The sequence below is a fragment of the Nomascus leucogenys genome, chromosome 19 (genome assembly GCF_006542625.1).
Source record: "Nomascus leucogenys isolate Asia chromosome 19, Asia_NLE_v1, whole genome shotgun sequence".
NCBI lineage: Eukaryota > Metazoa > Chordata > Mammalia > Primates > Hylobatidae > Nomascus > Nomascus leucogenys.
Window position 1 is genome coordinate 37,756,203 of NC_044399.1, and position 21,553 is coordinate 37,777,755.

The 21,553-nt window shown below is 51.0% G+C and overlaps 1 protein-coding gene across 4 annotated transcripts in view; it reads left to right on the forward strand.

Annotated features, from left to right (window-relative positions):
* Positions 1-21,553, forward strand: part of FAM222B (family with sequence similarity 222 member B) — a 96,584-nt gene that overhangs the window by 67,593 nt on the left and 7,438 nt on the right. For all 4 annotated transcript variants that reach the window (XM_030799429.1, XM_030799431.1, XM_030799430.1 and 1 more), the window contains exon 2: positions 18,130-18,251. In XM_030799429.1, coding sequence (XP_030655289.1) covers positions 18,170-18,251 — 82 coding nt within the window. In that variant the 5' untranslated portion in view covers positions 18,130-18,169. The remainder of the gene's footprint in view (positions 1-18,129; positions 18,252-21,553) is intronic.

A 21,553-nucleotide genomic window follows, 5' to 3' on the forward strand; every position in this document is an offset into this window, starting at 1 on the left:
CTGAACCCAGGAAGTCAAGGCTACAGTGAGCCAAGATAAGCCACCACACTCCAGCCTGGACCACCTAAGTGAGACCCTGTCTCAAAAAACTGAAGAAAAAAAAAAGTACCAGGCATTTTTATCTCCTCTTTCCTCTCACTCCCCTAGTAAAGTTACCTGTATACACATGCACAGACACACAGTTGTTAACACTTGCATTATCCATATACCACAAATTTCTGGAGCCTGGAATTAAAGTATGTGCTATCCTTCAGGAATGTGAGCCAGTAAAAGTTATTAAACATTTATTGTATGAATAATCTTGCCCCTAACTCTGTAACATGGAAGGATGATTAGGAGACAGGCTGCGGTCTTAGGAAGGTCACACTCAAATTGAAAAGTTAGAATATGCAGGGAGAATACTTCCCTGGTACCTGAATAATAAAGAATTCAAGAGAAAACTCTGGATCAGTGATGAGTTAAGTAATAATAAGTAGATCCCGGAAAGAGTATCCTTGCCAAAGAGAGCAGTGGTATAGATAGTACCTTTGGGGGAATCAGGGTGGAGACAGGAAACAGGATAGGAAGAGGACCTGTTGTGACAGGTTCTAAGGGTGTAGTTTAGAAGTAGGTTTTCAAATGCCTTGAGCCACATGTGTTCAGCAGCATAAAAATGGTTTGTAGCAGATATATTTCTAGATTTTCAGGAGAGTAAGTCTAGAGTAAATACCCATCTCTCTTCCTTGCTCTTTCCTCTAGCCTAGAGTTGTGAGGTCACAATTGCAAGTGACTTTACAGTCCCCTATTGAGTTAAAGATGGAGAAGAAAAAGGCCTTTGAGCAATGGCTACACATTATTCAGGTTATGCATATAGTGAAATGTACTAGTTGGGGGATTCTTAGTTATTTGGGCTAACAAAATTGCCTGTTGAATGGATTGTTTTGTTGTAACAGACCATAAAGATGACTGATTTTGCAGAGTCTGATTTGATAAACTTGTAATTTTTTTTTTTTGAGACAGAGTCTCGCTCTGTCGCCCAGGCTGGAGTGTAGTGGCGCCATCTCGGCTTACTGCAACCTCCACCTCCTGGGTTCAAGTGATTCTCCTGCCTCAGCCTCCTGAGTAGCTGGGACTATAGTCTCGAGCCACCACGCCCGGCTAATTTTTGTATTTTTAGTAGAGACGGAGCTTCACCATGTTGGCCAGGCTGGTCACGAACTCCTGACCTCAAGTGATCCATCCACCTCAGCCTCCCGAAGTGCTGGAGATTCCAGGCGAGAGCCACCACGCACGACCTCCAATTTTACTTTTTAATTCAAGTGTGTAAACTTCATTTTTGAGCCACAGCATGAATCAGAAGCTGGGCTGGCCACCTGGGTTTTTGGGGGCTAGGGGAGCAGTTGTTTTTTGTCTGTGTTTTTTTTTTTCTTTTTGAAGGCAGTGAAAGGAAAGCAGAAGAGAAGAGAACTAATGAAGTACTGAAAGACACTAGATTGTGAGTGGCGAGGCTATGCTGGGAAGTGAGCTCTCTAGAGATCACTTTCCCCCATTCCCCAAGGAAAAATGCCTTTGCCAGTACTTTATCTTCTCCTCCTTTTCCCATCAAAAAACATGAGGCTGGGCGGTGTGGCTCACGTCTGTAATCCCAGCACTTTGGGAGGCCGAGGTGGGTGGATTGCTTGAGGTGGGGAGGTGGAGACCAGCCTGTTCAACATGGTGAAACTCTGTTTGTACTAAAAATACAAAAATTAGTCGGGCATGGTGGTACACACCTGTAATCCCAGCTACTCAGGAGGCTGAGGCAGGAGAATTGCTTGAACCCAGGAGGCAGAGGTTGTAGTGAGCTGAGATCGCGCCACTGCAGTCCAGCCTGGGCAACAGAGCAAGACTCCGTCTCAAAAAAAAAAATACAGCTGAGGGTTTTTTGTTTGTTTGTTTGTTTTATTTATTTATTTATTTATTTTGAGACGGAGTCTCGCTCTGTGGCCCTGGCTGGAGTGCAGTGGTGCCATCTCAGCTCACTGCACCCTCCACCTCCCGGGTTCAAGCGATTCTCTTGCCTCAGCCTCCTGAGTAGCTGGGATTACATGTGTGTGCCACCATGCCCAGCTAATTTTTGTATTTTTAGTAGAGACGGAGTTTCACCATGTTGACCAGGCTGGTCGCGAATTCCTGAAGCTGAGGTTTTCTTACTGGCACAAATCTATCCTGAAGGCAGAGGTGGTCATTTTTCAGATGCCATCCAGGAAAGCAGAGAGTGTGACATCAGAACTCTAATAAAACCTCTTCTGGTGGGGAGCAGGGAGCAGAGATGAAAGCACTTTTGAATTTTCCAGTAGGGAAAAAGGTTCGTTCCTTAATTAGAGGTAGTCTGGGAAATGCTAGCACTTGTGCAGGTGCCCCAGGAGAGTTGGAAAAGCTTAGTTCTGTGCTCACTGTGATACCGTAGTCCCCCTGCCTTGGGTAGCTAATGTAGCATACCAGCTGGCGTTAGGAAAACTAGCTAAAGCTCACAGAGAGGCTCTGCCGAAGTGATCGATCTTTCTCTGTAATGTCTATAACTCATTTGGCCTGCTCCAGGTTACTACTTGATTCTCTTAGCAGTTAAGAGTTGAATTCTGAAACACTTTCAGAGAGTAGTGCTAGTGTTGATTTCTGGATCTAATTCTGGAAATACCAGCTGTAAAATTATATTGGAATTTACATTTAAGAAAAAGTCAGACCCCAGTCAATTCTGTCCAGGGAAAAAAAAAAGAAAACAAAAGAAAAATAGAAAAAGCCAGATGATAATCAAAAGGTGTGGGTAGTTTGAAGCTTTTAAATAAAACGCCTTCACTCAGCCGCCAGGCCTCTGGAAGATTCCTTTATTCTGACATCTCTGCTTTCTAGAATATGTTGTGGGGAGAGGTTGTTTCATTCTTGTTTCATCACAACCCTCATGACCTTGCCACAGTCTGAGCTCATTTCGTACCTTTTCTACCCTAGCAGGATCTGATTCTTGATGTCAGTGAAACTGGTCAAGGGGCTTGTGGACTTTCTTAGTACTGGAGGAAGTGACAAATGGATCCCAGAATTCTTTTTTTTTTTTTTTTTTTTTTTTTTTTGAGACAGAGGCTTGCTGTGTCACCCAGGCTGGAGTGGAGTGGCGTGATCTTGGCTCACTGCAACCTCCACCGTTTGGGCCCAGGTGATTGTCCTGCCTCAGCCTCTTGAGTAGCTGGGATTACAGGCACATGCCACCATGCCCGGCTAATTTTGTATTTTTCGTAGAGACGGGGTTTTGCCATGTTGGCCAGGCTGGTCTCAAACTCATGACCTAATGTGATCCTCCACCTTGGCCTCTCAAAGTGCTCAGATTACAGGCGTGAGCCACTGTGCCTGGTTGGATCCCAGAATTCTTTTTTTTTTTTTTTTTTTGAGACAGAGTTTTGCTCTTATTGCCCAGGCTGGAGCGCAATGACATGATCTAAGCTCTTTGCAACCTCCACCTGCCAGGTTCAAGCAATTCTCCTGTCTCAGCCTGTCAAGTAGCTGGGATTACAGGCACCCGCCACCACTCCCGGCTAATTTTTTGTATTTTTTTAGTAGAGACAGGGTTTCACCACGTTGACCAGTCTGGTCCTGAACTCCTGACCTCAGGTAATGCACCCACCTTGGCCTCCCAAAGTGCTGGGGATTACAGGCATGAGCCACCACACCCGCCCTGGATCCCAGAATTCTTTTTTTTTTTTTTTTTTTTTTTTTTAATTTTTTTTGCACACAAAAACAATAAACATTTTCTAAAAATACATACAAACAAAAAGATGCATATCAAACATATTAGGAAGGTTACAGATGGGAAGTCGGGGAATAGAAATGGGGGGTGGGAGTTAAAATAAATGAGAGAGGGACTTTATATGGATCAGTGATAATAACTCAATCCTCTATTTGATAAAGAAGAGGGAGAAGGAAGAGGAAGAAAAAGAAAGTGGGATAAAGGATCAGAAAGGGAGGAAAATAGAAAAAATTAGAGTATGACTCCAGGGTAGACCTGTTTTGTTGTCACTGAGTTGGTTGGTTGGTTTGTCTGTTGTATTTTTCATGTTTCGCCAAGTTGGCCAGACTGGTCTCGAACTCCTAGCCCGAAGTGATCAACCCGCCTCGCCCCCCAGAGTGCTGGGACCACAGGCGTGAGCCACAACGTCCAGCCTCCACATTGCTTCTGGCCTCCGTGGTAGACCTCCCAGCCGGAGCTGCCGGGCAGAGGCGCTCCTCACTTCTTCCCAGACACGGGGCGGCCGGGCAGAGGCGCTCCTCACTTCTTCCCAGACGATGGGTGGCCGGCAGAGGCGCTCCTCACTTCCCAGACGGGGCGGCCGGCCGAGGCGCTCCTCACTTCCCAGACGATGGGTGGCCCGGCAGAGGCGCTCCTCACTTTTTCCCGGACGGGGCGGCCGGGCAGAGGCGCTCCTCACTTCTTCCCGGACGGGGCGGCCGGGCAGAGGCGCTCCTCACTTCTTCCCGGACGGGGCGGCCGGGCAGAGGCGCTCCTCACTTCTTCCCGGACGGGGCGGCCGGGCAGAGGCGCTCCTCATTTCACAGATGGGGCGGCCGGGCAGAGGCGCTCCTCACTTCCCAGACGGGGTGGCCGGGCAGAGGCGCTCCTCACTTCCCAGACGGTGGGGCCGGGCAGAGGCGCTCCTCACTTCCCAGACGGTGGGTGGCCGGGCAGAGGCGCTCCTCACTTCCCGACGGGTCGGCCAGGCAGAGGCGCTCCTCACTTCCCAGACGGTGGGTGGCCGGGCAGAGGCGCTCCTCACTTCCCAGACGGTGGGTGGCCGGGCAGAGGCGCTCCTCACTTCCCAGACGGGGCGGCCGGGCAGAGGCGCTCCTCACTTCCCAGACGATGGGTGGCCGGGCAGAGGCGCTCCTCACTTCCCAGACGATGGGTGGCCGGGCAGAGGCGCTCCTCACTTCCCAGACGATGGGTGGCCGGGCAGAGGCGCTCCTCACTTCCCAGACGATGGGTGGCCGGGCAGAGGCGCTCCTCACTTCCCAGACGGTGGGTGGTCGGGCAGAGGCGCTCCTCACTTCCCAGACGGTGGGTGGTCGGGCAGAGGCGCTCCTCACTTCCCAGATGGGGGGCCGGGCAGAGGCGCTCCTCACTTCCCAGACGGGGGGCCGGGCAGAGGCGCTCCTCACTTCCCAGACAATGGGTGGCCGGGCAGAGGCGCTCCTCACTTCCAGACGATGGGTGGCCCGGCAGAGGCGCTCCTCACTTCCCAGACGATGGGTGGCCGGGCAGAGGTGCTCCTCACCTCCCAGACGATGAGTGGCCGGGCAGAGGCGCTCCTCACCTCCCAGACGATGAGTGGCCGGGCAGAGGCGCTCCTCACCTCCCAGACGGCGGGTGGTCGGGCAGAGGCGCTCCTCACTTCCCAGATGGCGGGTGGTCGGGCAGAGGCGCTCCTCACCTCCCAGACGGCGGGTGGCCGGGCAGAGGCGCTCCTCACCTCCCAGACGGCGGGTGGTCGGGCAGAGGCGCTCCTCACTTCCCAGATGGCGGGTGGTCGGGCAGAGGCGCTCCTCACTTCCCAGACGGCGGGTGGTCGGGCAGAGGCGCTCCTCACTTCCCAGACGGTGGGTGGCCGGGCAGAGGCGCTCCTCACTTCCCAGACGGGCGGCCGGGCAGAGGCGCTCCTCACTTCCCAGACGATGGGTGGCCGGGCAGAGGCGCTCCTCCCCTCCCAGACGATGGGTGGCGGGCAGAGGCGCTCCTCCCTTCCCAGACGATGGGTGGCCGGGCAGAGGCGCTCCTCACTTCCCAGACGATGGGTGGTCGGGCAGAGGCGCTCCTCACTTCCCAGATGGGGCGGCCGAGCAGAGGGGCTCCTCACTTCTTCCCGGATGGGGCAGAGGCGCTCCTCCCTTCTTCCCAGACAGGGCGGCAGGGCAGAGGCGCTCCTCACTTCTTCCCGGACGGGGTGGCCGGGCAGAGGCGCTCTTCACTTCCCAGACGATGGGTGGCCGGGCAGAAGCGCTCCTCACTTCCCAGACGATGGGTGGCCGGGCAGAGGTGCTCACCTCCCAGACGATGGGTGGCCGGGCAGAGGCGCTCCTCACTTCCCAGATGGGGAGGCCGGGCAGAGGGGCGGCCGGGCAGAGACGCTCCCCACCTCCCAGACGGGGCGGCGGCCGGGCAGGGGCTGCAATCCCAGCACCCTGGTAGGCCAGGCAGGCGGCTGGGAGGCGGAGGCTGCCTCGAGCCCAGACCACGCCACCACACTCCAGCCCGGCAACACCGAGCAGCGGGTGAGCGAGACTCCGTCTATAGTCCCAGCACCTCGGGAGGCTGAGGCGGGCAGAGCACTCGGCGTCAGGAGCTGGCGACCAGCGTGGCCAACATGGCGAACGCGGGCCTGCAGCCAAAGGAGAAAAAGCAGGCAGCGGTGGCGCGCGCCGGCAGTCGGGCAGCAGCGAGCCGAGTAGATTGCAGCCTGGGCCACAGAGGGAAAGAAAAGAAAGAAAAGAAGGGAAGGGGAGGGGAGGGGAGGGGAGGGGAGGGGAGGGGAGGGGAGGGAAGGGAGGCTGGATCCCAGAATTCTTAAAGCAAGGGTCACAAATTATGGGCTGTAATCTTAGCAGTTCGTTTCATGCCAATGAGAGCTCTAGAGTATTCTAGACTTGTGGAAGGTTCTTCTTGGGACTGTAATCACGGAGGACCCCAAGCTCTGTTTCTTACTGGTTCACTCCTTCCTGCCCAAACCAAAAGTTGACTTTCTGGAGTCTGCTGAATTCACCTCTTATCTTTACTTTTTTGTTTGCTATCAATAAATTCATTAATGCCTCTTTGCCATAGTTTAGCAGTTTTTTCTTTTGTTTTGAGACGGAGTCTCGCTTTGTCACCGAGGCTGGAGTGCAGTGGCGTGATCTCGGCTCACTGCAGCCTCTGCCTCCCCAGTTCAAGCGATTCTCCTGCCTCAGCCTCCTGAGTAGCTGGGACCTCAGGCGTCCACCGCCACGCCCAGCTAATTTTTCTATTTTTAGTAGAGACGGGGTTTCACCATATTGGCCAGGCTGGTCTTGAACTCCTGACCTTGTGATCTGCCCACCTTGGCCTCCCAAAGTGCTGGGATTACAGATGTGAGCCACCGCGTGCAGCCCTAGCTGGTTTAATTCTCTCTGTTCTTTCTATTGAAATCCAAAGGTGGTTGAAGGGGCAGTATGTTATAGGTCATCTCTTAGGATCCACATCTCCTACTCATCTCTTGGTTGCAGGTATCAGGATTTAATAGATATGAGATTGCAGTAATCATTCAAACACTGGCTCCTTCTGGATTCATAAAGTTCCCTGAAGAAGGAGAAAAAAAGACAAAGATTGGTTCTTTCAAAAAAAATACAGGAAAAAAAATGATATCTGCAAGAACACTGAGTGAAGGTGGTTTTGTATCCCCATCATCAGAGTATCAGCTATGCAGATGTGAACGTTTCTTAAGGTTGAGGTTTTTGGTTTATCAGTGATGTTTTCCCCTTATTTAAAAATTATTATTATTATTATTTTGAGACATAGTCTCGCTCGGTTGCCCAGACTGGAGCACAGTGGCGCGATCTTGGCTCACTGCAAGCTCCGCCTCCCGGGTTCATGCCATTCTCCTGCCTCAGCCTCCTGAGTAGCTGGGACTACAGGCGCCCGCCACCACACCTGGCTAATTTTTTGTATTTTTTAGTAGAGACGGGGTTTCACCGTGTTAGCCAGGATAGTCTTGATCTCCTGACCTCGTGATCCGCCCACCTCGGCTTCCCAAAGTGCTGAGATTACAGGCGTGAGCCACCGCACCCGGCCTTTAAAATTATTTGTAGAAATAATACACATGCCAAAAGTATAAAGACAAAAAATTGCCCCCAGTGGCTGTTCATGTTTTTCATGTTTTAGAGTATTTCTTTCCAGTCCTTTTTTAAACCTGGTGAGGAGGGGAGGGTGTTTTTTTTTTTTTTTTTTTTTAAGACGGGAGTCTCGCACTGTTTCCGGGCTGGAGTGCAGTGGCACAATCTCAGCTTACTACAACCGCTGCCTCCCAAGTTCAAGCGATTCCCCTGCCTCAGCCTGCTGAGTAGCTAGGATTACAGGTGCCCACCACCACACCTGGCTAATTTTTTGCATTTTTTAGTAGGGATGGGGTTTCATCGTGTTGGCCAGGCTGGTCTCAAACTCATGACCTAATGTGATCCTCCACCTTGGCCTCTCAAAGTGCTCAGATTACAGGCGTGAGCCACTGTGCCTGGTTGGATCCCAGAATTCTTTTTTTTTTTTTTTTTTGAGACAGAGTTTTGCTCTTATTGCCCAGGCTGGAGCGCAATGACATGATCTAAGCTCTTTGCAACCTCCACCTGCCAGGTTCAAGCAATTCTCCTGTCTCAGCCTGTCAAGTAGCTGGGATTACAGGCACCCGCCACCACTCCCGGCTAATTTTTTGTATTTTTTTAGTAGAGACAGGGTTTCACCACGTTGACCAGTCTGGTCCTGAACTCCTGACCTCAGGTAATGCACCCACCTTGGCCTCCCAAAGTGCTGGGGATTACAGGCATGAGCCACCACACCCGCCCTGGATCCCAGAATTCTTTTTTTTTTTTTTTTTTTTTTTAATTTTTTTTGCACACAAAAACAATAAACATTTTCTAAAAATACATACAAACAAAAAGATGCATATCAAACATATTAGGAAGGTTACAGATGGGAAGTCGGGGAATAGAAATGGGGGGTGGGAGTTAAAATAAATGAGAGAGGGACTTTATATGGATCAGTGATAATAACTCAATCCTCTATTTGATAAAGAAGAGGGAGAAGGAAGAGGAAGAAAAAGAAAGTGGGATAAAGGATCAGAAAGGGAGGAAAATAGAAAAAATTAGAGTATGACTCCAGGGTAGACCTGTTTTGTTGTCACTGAGTTGGTTGGTTGGTTTGTCTGTTGTATTTTTCATGTTTCGCCAAGTTGGCCAGACTGGTCTCGAACTCCTAGCCCGAAGTGATCAACCCGCCTCGCCCCCCAGAGTGCCGGGACCACAGGCGTGAGCCACCACGTCCAGCCTCCACATTGCTTCTGGCCTCCGTGGTAGACCTCCCAGACGGAGCAGCCGGGCAGAGGCGCTCCTCACTTCTTCCCAGACACGGGGCGGCCGGGCAGAGGCGCTCCTCACTTCTTCCCAGACGATAGGTGGCCGGGCAGAGGCGCTCCTCACTTCCCAGACGATGGGTGGCCGGGCAGAGGCGCTCCTCACTTCCCAGACGGGGCGGCCGGGCCGAGGCGCTCCTCACTTCCCAGACGATGGGTGGCCCGGCAGAGGCGCTCCTCACTTCTTCCCGGACGGGGCGGCCGGGCAGAGGCGCTCCTCACTTCTTCCCGGACGGGGCGGCCGGGCAGAGGCGCTCCTCACTTCTTCCCGGACGGGGCGGCCGGGCAGAGGCGCTCCTCACTTCTTCCCGGACGGGGCGGCCGGGCAGAGGTGCTCCTCATTTCACAGATGGGGCGGCCGGGCAGAGGCGCTCCTCACTTCCCAGACGGGGTGGCCGGGCAGAGGCGCTCCTCACTTCCCAGACGGTGGGTGGCCGGGCAGAGGCGCTCCTCACTTCCCAGACGGTGGGTGGCCGGGCAGAGGCGCTCCTCACTTCCCTGACGGGTCGGCCAGGCAGAGGCGCTCCTCACTTCCCAGACGGTGGGTGGCCGGGCAGAGGCGCTCCTCACTTCCCAGACGATGGGTGGCCGGGCAGAGGCGCTCCTCACTTCCCAGACGGGGGGCCGGGCAGAGGCGCTCCTCACTTCCCAGACGATGGGTGGCCGGGCAGAGGCGCTCCTCACTTCCCAGACGATGGGTGGCCGGGCAGAGGCGCTCCTCACTTCCCAGACGATGGGTGGCCGGGCAGAGGCGCTCCTCACTTCCCAGACGATGGGTGGCCGGGCAGAGGCGCTCCTCACTTCCCAGACGGTGGGTGGTCGGGCAGAGGCGCTCCTCACTTCCCAGACGGTGGGTGGTCGGGCAGAGGCGCTCCTCACTTCCCAGATGGGGGGGCCGGGCAGAGGCGCTCCTCACTTCCCAGACGGGGGGGCCGGGCAGAGGCGCTCCTCACTTCCCAGACAATGGGTGGCCGGGCAGAGGCGCTCCTCACTTCCCAGACGATGGGTGGCCCGGCAGAGGCGCTCCTCACTTCCCAGACGATGGGTGGCCGGGCAGAGGTGCTCCTCACCTCCCAGACGATGAGTGGCCGGGCAGAGGCGCTCCTCACCTCCCAGACGATGAGTGGCCGGGCAGAGGCGCTCCTCACCTCCCAGACGGCGGGTGGTCGGGCAGAGGCGCTCCTCACTTCCCAGATGGCGGGTGGTCGGGCAGAGGCGCTCCTCACCTCCCAGACGGCGGGTGGCGGGCAGAGGCGCTCCTCACCTCCCGACGGGGGGGGGCAGAGGCGCTCCTCACTTCCCAGAGGGGGTGGTCGGGCAGAGGCGCTCCTCACTTCCCAGACGGGGGGGGGGGGGGGGTGGGTGGCCGGGCAGAGGCGCTCCTCACTTCCCAGACGGGGCGGCCGGGCAGAGGCGCTCCTCACTTCCCAGACGATGCATGGCCGGGCAGAGGCGCTCCTCACTTCCCAGACGATGGGTGGCCGGGCAGAGGCGCTCCTCCCCTCCCAGACGATGGGTGGCCGGGCAGAGGCGCTCCTCCCTTCCCAGACGATGGGTGGCCGGGCAGAGGCGCTCCTCACTTCCCAGACGATGGGTGGTCGGGCAGAGGCGCTCCTCACTTCCCAGATGGGGCGGCCGAGCAGAGGGGCTCCTCACTTCTTCCCGGATGGGGCAGAGGCGCTCCTCCCTTCTTCCCAGACAGGGCGGCAGGGCAGAGGCGCTCCTCACTTCTTCCCGGACGGGGTGGCCGGGCAGAGGCGCTCTTCACTTCCCAGACGATGGGTGGCCGGGCAGAAGCGCTCCTCACTTCCCAGACGATGGGTGGCCGGGCAGAGGTGCTCACCTCCCAGACGATGGGTGGCCGGGCAGAGGCGCTCCTCACTTCCCAGATGGGGAGGCCGGGCAGAGGGCGGCCGGGCAGAGACGCTCCCCACCTCCCAGACGGGGCGGCGGCCGGGCAGGGGCTGCAATCCCAGCACCCTGGTAGGCCAAGGCAGGCGGCTGGGAGGCGGAGGCTGCCTCGAGCCCAGACCACGCCACCACACTCCAGCCCGGCAACACCGAGCAGCGGGTGAGCGAGACTCCGTCTATAGTCCCAGCACCTCGGGAGGCTGAGGCGGGCAGAGCACTCGGCGTCAGGAGCTGGCGACCAGCGTGGCCAACATGGCGAACGCGGGCCTGCAGCCAAAGGAGAAAAAGCAGGCAGCGGTGGCGCGCGCCGGCAGTCGGGCAGCAGCGAGCCGAGTAGATTGCAGCCTGGGCCACAGAGGGAAAGAAAAGAAAGAAAAGAAGGGAAGGGAAGGGGAGGGGAGGGGAGGGAGGGGAGGGAGAGAAGGGAGGCTGGATCCCAGAATTCTTAAAGCAAGGGTCACAAATTATGGGCTGTAATCTTAGCAGTTCGTTTCATGCCAATGAGAGCTCTAGAGTATTCTAGACTTGTGGAAGTTTCTTCTTGGGACTGTAATCACGGAGGACCCCAAGCTCTGTTTCTTACTGGTTCACTCCTTCCTGCCCAAACCAAAAGTTGACTTTCTGGAGTCTGCTGAATTCACCTCTTATCTTTACTTTTTTGTTTGCTATCAATAAATTCATTAATGCCTCTTTGCCATAGTTTAGCAGTTTTTTCTTTTGTTTTGAGACGGAGTCTCGCTTTGTCACCGAGGCTGGAGTGCAGTGGCGTGATCTCGGCTCACTGCAGCCTCTGCCTCCCCAGTTCAAGCGATTCTCCTGCCTCAGCCTCCTGAGTAGCTGGGACCTCAGGCGTCCACCGCCACGCCCAGCTAATTTTTCTATTTTTAGTAGAGACGGGGTTTCACCATATTGGCCAGGCTGGTCTTGAACTCCTGACCTTGTGATCTGCCCACCTTGGCCTCCCAAAGTGCTGGGATTACAGATGTGAGCCACCGCGTGCAGCCCTAGCTGGTTTAATTCTCTCTGTTCTTTCTATTGAAATCCAAAGGTGGTTGAAGGGGCAGTATGTTATAGGTCATCTCTTAGGATCCACATCTCCTACTCATCTCTTGGTTGCAGGTATCAGGATTTAATAGATATGAGATTGCAGTAATCATTCAAACACTGGCTCCTTCTGGATTCATAAAGTTCCCTGAAGAAGGAGAAAAAAAGACAAAGATTGGTTCTTTCAAAAAAAATACAGGAAAAAAAATGATATCTGCAAGAACACTGAGTGAAGGTGGTTTTGTATCCCCATCATCAGAGTATCAGCTATGCAGATGTGAACGTTTCTTAAGGTTGAGGTTTTTGGTTTATCAGTGATGTTTTCCCCTTATTTAAAAATTATTATTATTATTATTTTGAGACATAGTCTCGCTCGGTTGCCCAGACTGGAGCACAGTGGCGCGATCTTGGCTCACTGCAAGCTCCGCCTCCCGGGTTCATGCCATTCTCCTGCCTCAGCCTCCTGAGTAGCTGGGACTACAGGCGCCCGCCACCACACCTGGCTAATTTTTTGTATTTTTTAGTAGAGACGGGGTTTCACCGTGTTAGCCAGGATAGTCTCGATCTCCTGACCTCGTGATCCGCCCACCTCGGCTTCCCAAAGTGCTGAGATTACAGGCGTGAGCCACCGCACCCGGCCTTTAAAATTATTTGTAGAAATAATACACATGCCAAAAGTATAAAGACAAAAAATTGCCCCCAGTGGCTGTTCATGTTTTTCATGTTTTAGAGTATTTCTTTCCAGTCCTTTTTTAAACCTGGTGAGGAGGGGAGGGTGTTTTTTTTTTTTTTTTTTTTAAGACGGGAGTCTCTCACTGTTTCCGGGCTGGAGTGCAGTGGCACAATCTCAGCTTACTACAACCGCTGCCTCCCAAGTTCAAGCGATTCCCCTGCCTCAGCCTGCTGAGTAGCTAGGATTACAGGTGCCCACCACCACACCTGGCTAATTTTTTGCATTTTTTAGTAGGGATGGGGTTTCATCGTGTTGGCCAGGCTGGTCTCAAACTCCTGACCTTGTGATCCGCCCACCTCGGCCTCCCAAAGTGCTGGGATTACAGGCTTGAGCCACCACGCCCAGCCAGTGTTGTTATTTTATATATGTTGCAAAATACTAAATATATGGTTTTCCTCTTGCTCTTGTTCACTTAACATTGATACACACTGAAAGGTAAAAATAAGACTAATCATAGTCTACCTTCCTCAGTTATTCCTGTAGGTGTGTATCGGCTTCCAAAATCGTAAAAAGTGATATTCCAGATTCTGCAGTGTATGATTGAAGCCAACTGCAGAGTCCAAGAAAGCACTCTCTTATTTAGTGGGCTGAGTTTTCCTGTTCTTTTATAAAGCCTTCTATATGCTGTCTGACCTTGGATTTAGTAGTCTTTTCATTTACCTATCTTTCCCTTAGAAGGCCAAGATGGGACTCTCACTAGCTAGGGAGCATCATTGCACCCTCTCCTTTAAAAAAAAAAAAATATATATATATATATATATACACACACACACACACATATATATACACACATATATACACACACACACATATATATATAATTGCCTCTTAATCATAGACATTGTGACCCTTAGAACCTACTGAATGTACTATTCAAAATGGAAACTGATATGGCCCAGCACTGTGGTTCACGCCTGTAATCCCAGCACTTTGGGAGGCTGAGGCGGGCAGATCACGAGATCAGGAGATCAAGACCATACTAGCTAACACAGTGAAACCCCGTCTCTACTAAAAATACAAAAAATTAGCTGGGCATGGTGGCGGGTGCCTGTAGTCCCAGCCACTCTGGAGGCTGAGGCAGGAGAATGGCATGAACCTGGGAGGCGGAGCATGTAGTCAGCCAAGATGGCGCCACTGCACTCCAGCCTGGGCGAGAGAGCCAGACTCCGTCTCAAAAAAAAAAAAAAAGCTGGGCATGGTGGTGTGTACCTGTAATCCCAGCTACTTGGGAGGTTGAGGCAGGAGAATCACTTAAACATGGGAGGTGGAGGTTGCAGTGAGCCAAGATGGCATTGCTGCACTCCAGCCTGGGTGATAGGCTGTCTGAAGAAAAAGGAAACTGATAGAGCCTGGAGTTGAAGAGTTAGCACAGGCTTTGGGAAAAGTCAAATCTGGGTTTCAGTCCTGGGCTCTGCCATCATTAATAGATTGACATATGTAGATTAAATGACAACCTCAAAAAATTAATAACCATCTGCCTTTTATATGGTCAACAGTTATTTATGGAGAGCCTAGTAAGTGTTAGTAGATGATGCTTTTCTAGATATAATAATGAACAAAACGAACAAAGGGTCTGTTCTTACGGAGTTTATATCCTAGTAGGGTGGAGAGAGATGGACGTAAAACAGGTGGTAATGATGGTGGTAAAAAGTGAGGGAAATAGAGGAGTTAACAACAGGAAGGGCTACGTGCCTGGGGTTAATTGTGTGGGAGGAATTGTTGAGTTCAGGGTCTCGGGATAGATTTTAAAAGAAAAAAATGAGGGAAATAAGGATACTGTTTTAGACATGGAGGTCAAAGAAGCCCTCCCCTTAGGAAGTGACATTTAAGCAGAAACCTGAATGAAGTGAGGGAGCTAGAAAAATAAGTAGACATCTGGGGCAAGAACATTCCAGGCAGAGGGAATGGTAAGGACAAAGTCCTGAAGCGGTAGCGTGTTTGGCTCATCGAAGGAGCTGCAGGGAGACCATGGTGAGACCATGGTGGCTGGAAGTAAGTCAGCAGGAGAGGGCAGAGTAGGTCAGAAGGTGAGGTCAGAGAACCAGTAGTAATAGATCATGGAGGGCCTTGGGGTCCATGTTAGGATTTTGTATTTTATTCTGAGATGGAAAGTCATTAGAGATATTTGAGCTGCTCTGACTTACAGTTAACATAATTGGCCAGGCGTGGTGGCTCACGTCTGTAATCCCAGCACTTTGGGAGGCCGAGGCGGGTGGATCACGAGGTCAAGAGATCGAGACCATCCTGGCCAACATGGGGTGAAACCCGGTCTGGATCAGGCGCGGTGGCTCACGCCTGTAATCCCAGCACTTTGGGAGACCAAGGTGGGCGGGTCATGAGGTCAGGAGATTGAGACCATCCTGGCTAACACAGTGAAACCCCATCTCTACTAAAAATACAAAAAAAATTACCGGGCATGGTGGCAGGTGCCTGTAGTCCCAGCTACTCGGGAGGCTGAGGCAGGAGAATGGCGTGAACCCGGGAGCAGAGGTTGCAGTGAGCTGAGATCGCACCACTGCACTCCAGGCTGGGGGATAGAGCAAGACTCTGTCTCAAAAAAAAAAAAAGAATTAACATTGCTGAATAGAGAATAGATTGGGTGATAAAGGGTAAGTGTGGAACAGACCATTTAGAAGGCTAATAGTAATCCCAGCTAGAGCTGATGAGATGACAGGTGAAATTTGTTACCTATTTCCAAGGCTGGAGAGACTCAATTAAGAAAACACCACTAAAGCCTCTCATACAGCCCATTTCACAGTTTTAGCTCCCAGTACTTGTTAATTCCCTTCCTTTCCTTAGAGTTTGCCTTCAGTTGTGTTAGGATCTTAAGGGAGAAGTTATGTAAAGATCAGCATCCAGACCCCAACAGAAGTCTTTTTTTTTTTTTCGAGACAAGAGTTTTACTCTCGTGGCCCGGGGCTGGAGTGCAGTGGTGTAGCCTCTGCTCACTGCAACCTCTGCCTTCTGGGTTCAAGCAGTTCTCCTGCCTCAGCCTCCTGAGTAGCTGGGACTATAGGCATGCGCCACCACGCCCAGCTAATTTTGTATTTTTAGTAGAGACAGGGTTTCACCACGTTGGCCACGCTGGTCTCGAACTCCCGACCTCAGGTAATCTGCCCGCCTCGGCCTCCCAAAGTGCTGGGATTACAGGTGTGAGCCACCGCGCCCAGCCAAGACTTTTTTTTTCTTAAGGCACTGAAGTTGGCTCACTGTGTTTGTTCTGTTTTCCCACCCACCAGAGACCTTAAAAAGACTGACGCTGTGCCAGAACTCTTGGACAGCTCTATTCTCATTAAGGCATTCAATCTTCAGTTCTTTCTGCAGTTGCTATCTTAGACACAATTTGAGCAGCCTCTTTTACAAAGTGTCTTTTCAGCTACCTGGTCTTGGAAGCAGGAGCCCTCTGATACTCATCATGACAAGGTAGTTTAATATACCTGAGAGAGCCCTCTCAAGAAAATAAAGAGGTTTTTGTCGTCTTTGTTTAACTTTTGAGCTTTTCCCTCACTCCTTTTTTGCTGTGATCTAAAGCCATAATTTGCCACCTTGATTTCTGAAATATGGGAAAAGAAGTTTGTGCACTTATTTAGGAAAATCGTATTTCTGTTACATAAGGAGTTTGCATTGTTGACAGGGCTTCTTTCGTTACAGAAGGCCCCATCAATGTCTGCTTGCTTGGGCTGTGTATGTCTGGTTGGTAAACATCACTAATGAAACTCATGCCGTCTTGACATGTCAGGATCGCCTGCAGGAAGAGAGCTGCTGGCAGCCTGTCATCTCCTTGCTTTAGTCTGGGAGCAGTGCATTTCTTTTGAGGGGGTTGGGGAGGTAGTTCAGGAGGTCTAATTGCATGTCAGGAAGGGTGAATCCCCAGAAATTTGCAAAGAGAATTTGCTTTAACAGTGGTTAATTGTGCCTCCTAGGATGCTTTCCTCCTTCCATTTAAAAGTGAGTTCGGGCCGGGCGCGGTGGCTCACGCTTGTAATCCCAGCACTTTGGGAGGCCGAGGCGGGCGGATCACGAGGTCAGGAGATCGAGACCACGATGAAACCCCGTCTCTATTAAAAATACAAAAAATTAGCCGGGCGTGGTGGCGGGCGCCTGTAGTCCCAGCTACTCGGAGAGGCTGAGGCAGGAGAATGGCGTGAACCTGGGAGGCGGAGCTTGCAGTGAGCCGAGATGGCGCCACTGCACTCCAGCCTGGGCGACAGAGCGAGACTCCGTCTCAAAAAAATAAATAAATAAAAGTGAGTTCGGCGGGGTGCAGTGGCTCATGACTGTAATCACAGCACTTTGGGAAGCTGAGGCAGGCGGACCACCTGTCAGGAGTTTGAGACCAGCCTGACCAACATGGTGAAACCCCATCTCTACTAAAAATACAAAAATTGGCTGGGCATGGTGGCATGCGCCTGTAATCTCAGCTACTAGAGAGGCTGAGGGACGAGAATCGCTTGAACCCAGGAGTCAAGGGTTGCAGTGAGCCAAAATTGTGCCACTGCACTCCAGCCTAGGCGACAGCAAAACTGTCTCAAATAAATAAATAAATAAATAAAAGTAAGTTCATGGCCGGGTGTGGTGGCTCACACCTGTAATCCCAGCGCTTTGGGAGGCCGAGGTGGGCAGATCAACTGAGGTCAGGAGTTCGAGACCAGCCTGGCCAACATATGGTGAAACCCTGTCTCTACCAAAAATACAAAGAAATTAGCCAGGCATGGTGGCGAGCGCCTTTAATCCCAGCTACTCGGGAGGCTGAGGCAGGAGAATCGCTTGAACCTGGGAGGCAGAGGTTGCAGTGAGCCAAGATCGCGCCATGGCACTCCAGCCTGGGCAACAAGAGTGAAACTCCGTCTCAAAAAAATTAAAATAAAAGTGGGTTCATATTACTGGCTCACAAGTCAGACATTGGGTACCTTTGCAATCATATAATGTGCTGCTTTTGAAAATGTCTGGCTGGTCTCCAACCAGGCCTATAAATGGGCTGGCTGAGCCAGGCCCTATGAGGGCCCACTCTCTTCAGGAATACTGAGACATTACAAATGCACCTGTACTTTCCAGTTGTATGAATAGGTGCTTTCCAGTTTTATTTCTCCCACCCATACATCTGTGGTAACTGAAAAATCATTTTAACCATAGTGATATTTGACAGCAAATTGTCATCACAGATAAAGATGTAAGTATATTTTCAAACACACTGCTAATTAAATTGCTTTTTCTGTCTAAACTTGGGCCTCGTGCTAGTCATGTCCAGTGTTCCTACTCTCTTCTTCGAATGAGTTGCCTTGTGTTTCATGACCTTGTTTTTGTTCATTACAGTGTGAGCCACTGCCCCATGTTGTGTTGATGCCGGTCTGCCATGCTAGCCTGTCTACCAGGGCCAGGTGACCTGTCCTTTCAGCTTCTTTCTCACACGCAGATGAACACTGGACTTCAGAAATGTAAGTAATCTGGATCCTAGGGAGCATGTGTGATTCTTTGTTTTTGTCTCTACATTTGGGCTGTCCCTGAAGCACATCTGGGGTACACTGACCTTGAATTTTGACACCTTTCTTTTTTTTTTTTTTTTTTAAGACGAAGTCTTGCTCTTGCCACCCAGGCTGGAGTGCAATGATGCGATCTTGATCGGCTCACTGCAACCTCTCCCTCCCGGGTCAAGCAATTCTCTTGCCTCAGCCTCCTGAGTAGCTGGGATTACAAGTGCCCACCACCATGCCTGGCTAATTTTCTATTTTTAGTAGAGATAGGGTTTCACCATGTTGGCCAGGCTGGTCTCAAACTCCTGATCTCAGGTGGTCCCCCTAACTTGGCCTCCCAAAGTGCTGGGATTACAGGTGTGAGCCGCTGTGTCCAGCCATTAGAGGTCTGCTTAAATTCTGTAATTCCTCAATGTATCTCAATTTTAATTGTTGCTGATAGCTTTCTGTTGAACAATAAAACTATAAAGAGCTTCAGAGGATATATATATATATATATCACCCTTGTAAAAGGTGTTTCAGTTTGAACCTTCATGGGGAATTGAATGAAAACTCACAGTCCAGATTACTTACTATATCTCTGAAATAAACTATTTATGCTGTTCTCTTGTTTTGAACTCTCTTAGTAGTCGACCATGGAAACAGACAGTTCCCTTTGGCTTTGCTGCCTGCCTTCTGAGTCAGTGTGAATTTAGTTCGCAGGAAGTCAGGGAGCTTTTGCCCTCGGAAGAGATGGAGAGCTAGCTTTCTCAGTCTCTCTGGGCATTTTCCTGCTAATACACTTCCCAGAAGATTGAGCCTTTGAAAACTGTTAGATTCTTGTCTTAACTTTCTGGAATTGGGGTTTTATACTTCATATTTTCCCAGACTCCTTACTACCTTCTCTCCCTGTAATACATGATCTGCAAGGAAAATATTCTATTCTTGGCACATTACCATGTATAGTATCTTCAGGTGTAAAAACAGCCCTAAATTTGGAATAGACCTTCCATTCAGAGCACAAAGGGGAAATCAGTGAGGTGGCTACGCTTCCCTTTGATAGAAAAGGTGCTTCAGCACCTTAACTGAACCCCTTATGACAGGGGTTAACAAACTTTTTCTGTAAAGCCCAGAGAGCCAATAATTTAAGCTTTGTGGGCCATGTGGTGTCTGTTGCATCTACTCAACTCTGGCGTTGTGTAGGGCAAAGGCAGCCACAGACAAACAAATGAGGGTGTCTGTGTTCCAATGAAACTTTTTTTTACAAAAAAACAGCAACTGGACCAGGCACGCAGGCTGTCATTTGCCAGCCCCTGCCCTGTGAGATCATCATCAGAAGTTAAAAATGGTCCAGCCTTTGGACTTCATTTCTTTGAGAAAGCATAAGACTCAGAGCCTGGCTAGTTCTGGAATTTGGCCAGCGAATCCAGCTCTATGTAATAACAGCTGAAGGTGGCAGTCCTCCTTCTACAGTTGCCTGACACAATAAGGCAAGCTCTGCTATAGCTTTCTCAACCCAGCCTTTATCTTAATAAGTGATGATTGGGTGATGAAGGTGTTATGTTATACTCTCTGGTCATCCACATCAGCATCCTAACTGCATTATGCCTATTTCTGGGCTTCTGGGGACACAACTGGAGAGGGAACATACTTAGAGGCATGCAATAAGATGACAAAGGGAAGCTTGCTTTGTTCTGGGTTCCTTAACGCACTCTGACAGCTTTACCCAAAGATGTGCTATCAAGGGAAAAGCCATTTGGAGGACAGGCAAATTGGCAGCTTTATCTTGGTGTTCACTTTACTTTATCATTTATTTATTTATTTTTTAGATAGAGTTTTGCTCTTGTTGCCTAGGCTGGAGTGCAATGGCGTGATCTTGGCTCAATGCAACCTCCACCTCCTGGGTTCAAGCGATTCTCTACCTCAGCCTCCTGAGTAGCTGGGATTACAGGCATGCACCACCACGCCCAGCTAATTTTGTATTTTCAGTAGAGACAGGATTTCTTCATGTTGGCCAGGCTGGTCTCGAACTCCCGACTTCAGGTGATCCGCCCATCTCAGCCTCTCAAAGTGCTGGGATTACAGGCGTGAGCCACCACACCCAGCCCACTTTATTTTATTTTATTATTTTGAGGCAGACTTTTGCTCTCGTCGCCCAGGCTGGAGTGCAGTGGCACAATCTCGGCTCACTGCAACCTCTGCCTCCCAAGTTCAAGTGATTCTCCCGCCTCAGTCTCGAGTAGTGGGATTACAGGCATGCGCCACCACGCCCGGCTAATTTTGTATTTTTAGTAGAGACGGGGTTTCTCCATGTTGGTCAGGCTGGTCTTGAACTCCCAACCTCAGGTAATCCGCCCACCTCGGCCTCCCAAAGTGCTGGGATTACAGGCGTGAGCCACCATGCCTGGCCCTTTTTTTTTTTTTTTTTTTTTTTTGAGATGGAGTCTCCCTCTGTCGCCCAGACTGGAGTGCAGTGGCGCAATCTCGGTTCACTGCAACCTCCATCTCCCGGGTTCAAGCAGTTCTCCTGCCTCAGTCTCTCGAGTAGCTCAGATTACAGGCATGCGCCACCGGAAATTTTTTCTTTCTTAATCCTAAACCTTTGCTCTGTATTTCTCCTTCTCAGGATCACAATATAGTAGTGGCTCTGTAAATATTTACTGTTTGAATGGCTGATAAAAGGTCCTTGGTCCTTAAACCATCTTTAGATAACAACTTTGACCTCCTTCCATGGCAGAGCACTGGGGCTCCGGGGACAAATGCCAAAATTACCTTCTTTCACTGCTTCTTTATATGCATATTTGCCCCCTAGTGGAGGGGTCTGGAAATGGCAGATTGACCCAATGACTGGATAAACTCATAGAAATAATAGCTAACATTTGTCAAGTTGCTACCATGTGCCAGGCACTATATTGAATATTTTCACATATGTTCTCACTCATTCCTCAAAAATTCCATATGGAAGACTCTCTTGCCTTTGTCACAAGGATAAGGTATAGAGGGTTTGTCACTTGCCAATGCCACATGACTGTCCTGTGACTGGCCCATCCTCAGCTCAGACTCCGAAATCTGTGTTTGAACACATTGCCTGTGCCTCTCTGCCTGCAGATAGAGGTTCCTGTTACCTATGCCACCTGTGCCCTCTGACCTTCAAAATAGAAGGATGAACAGAGAGGTCTCCGTTGGGAGGACTGAATTTCAGGCAGAAAATTGCCTCCAGTCCATCCTGGAATAGACAGCAGTGCTTTCTGTTACATTTAACTCTCAGGCTGAAGGCCAGGTTGTCC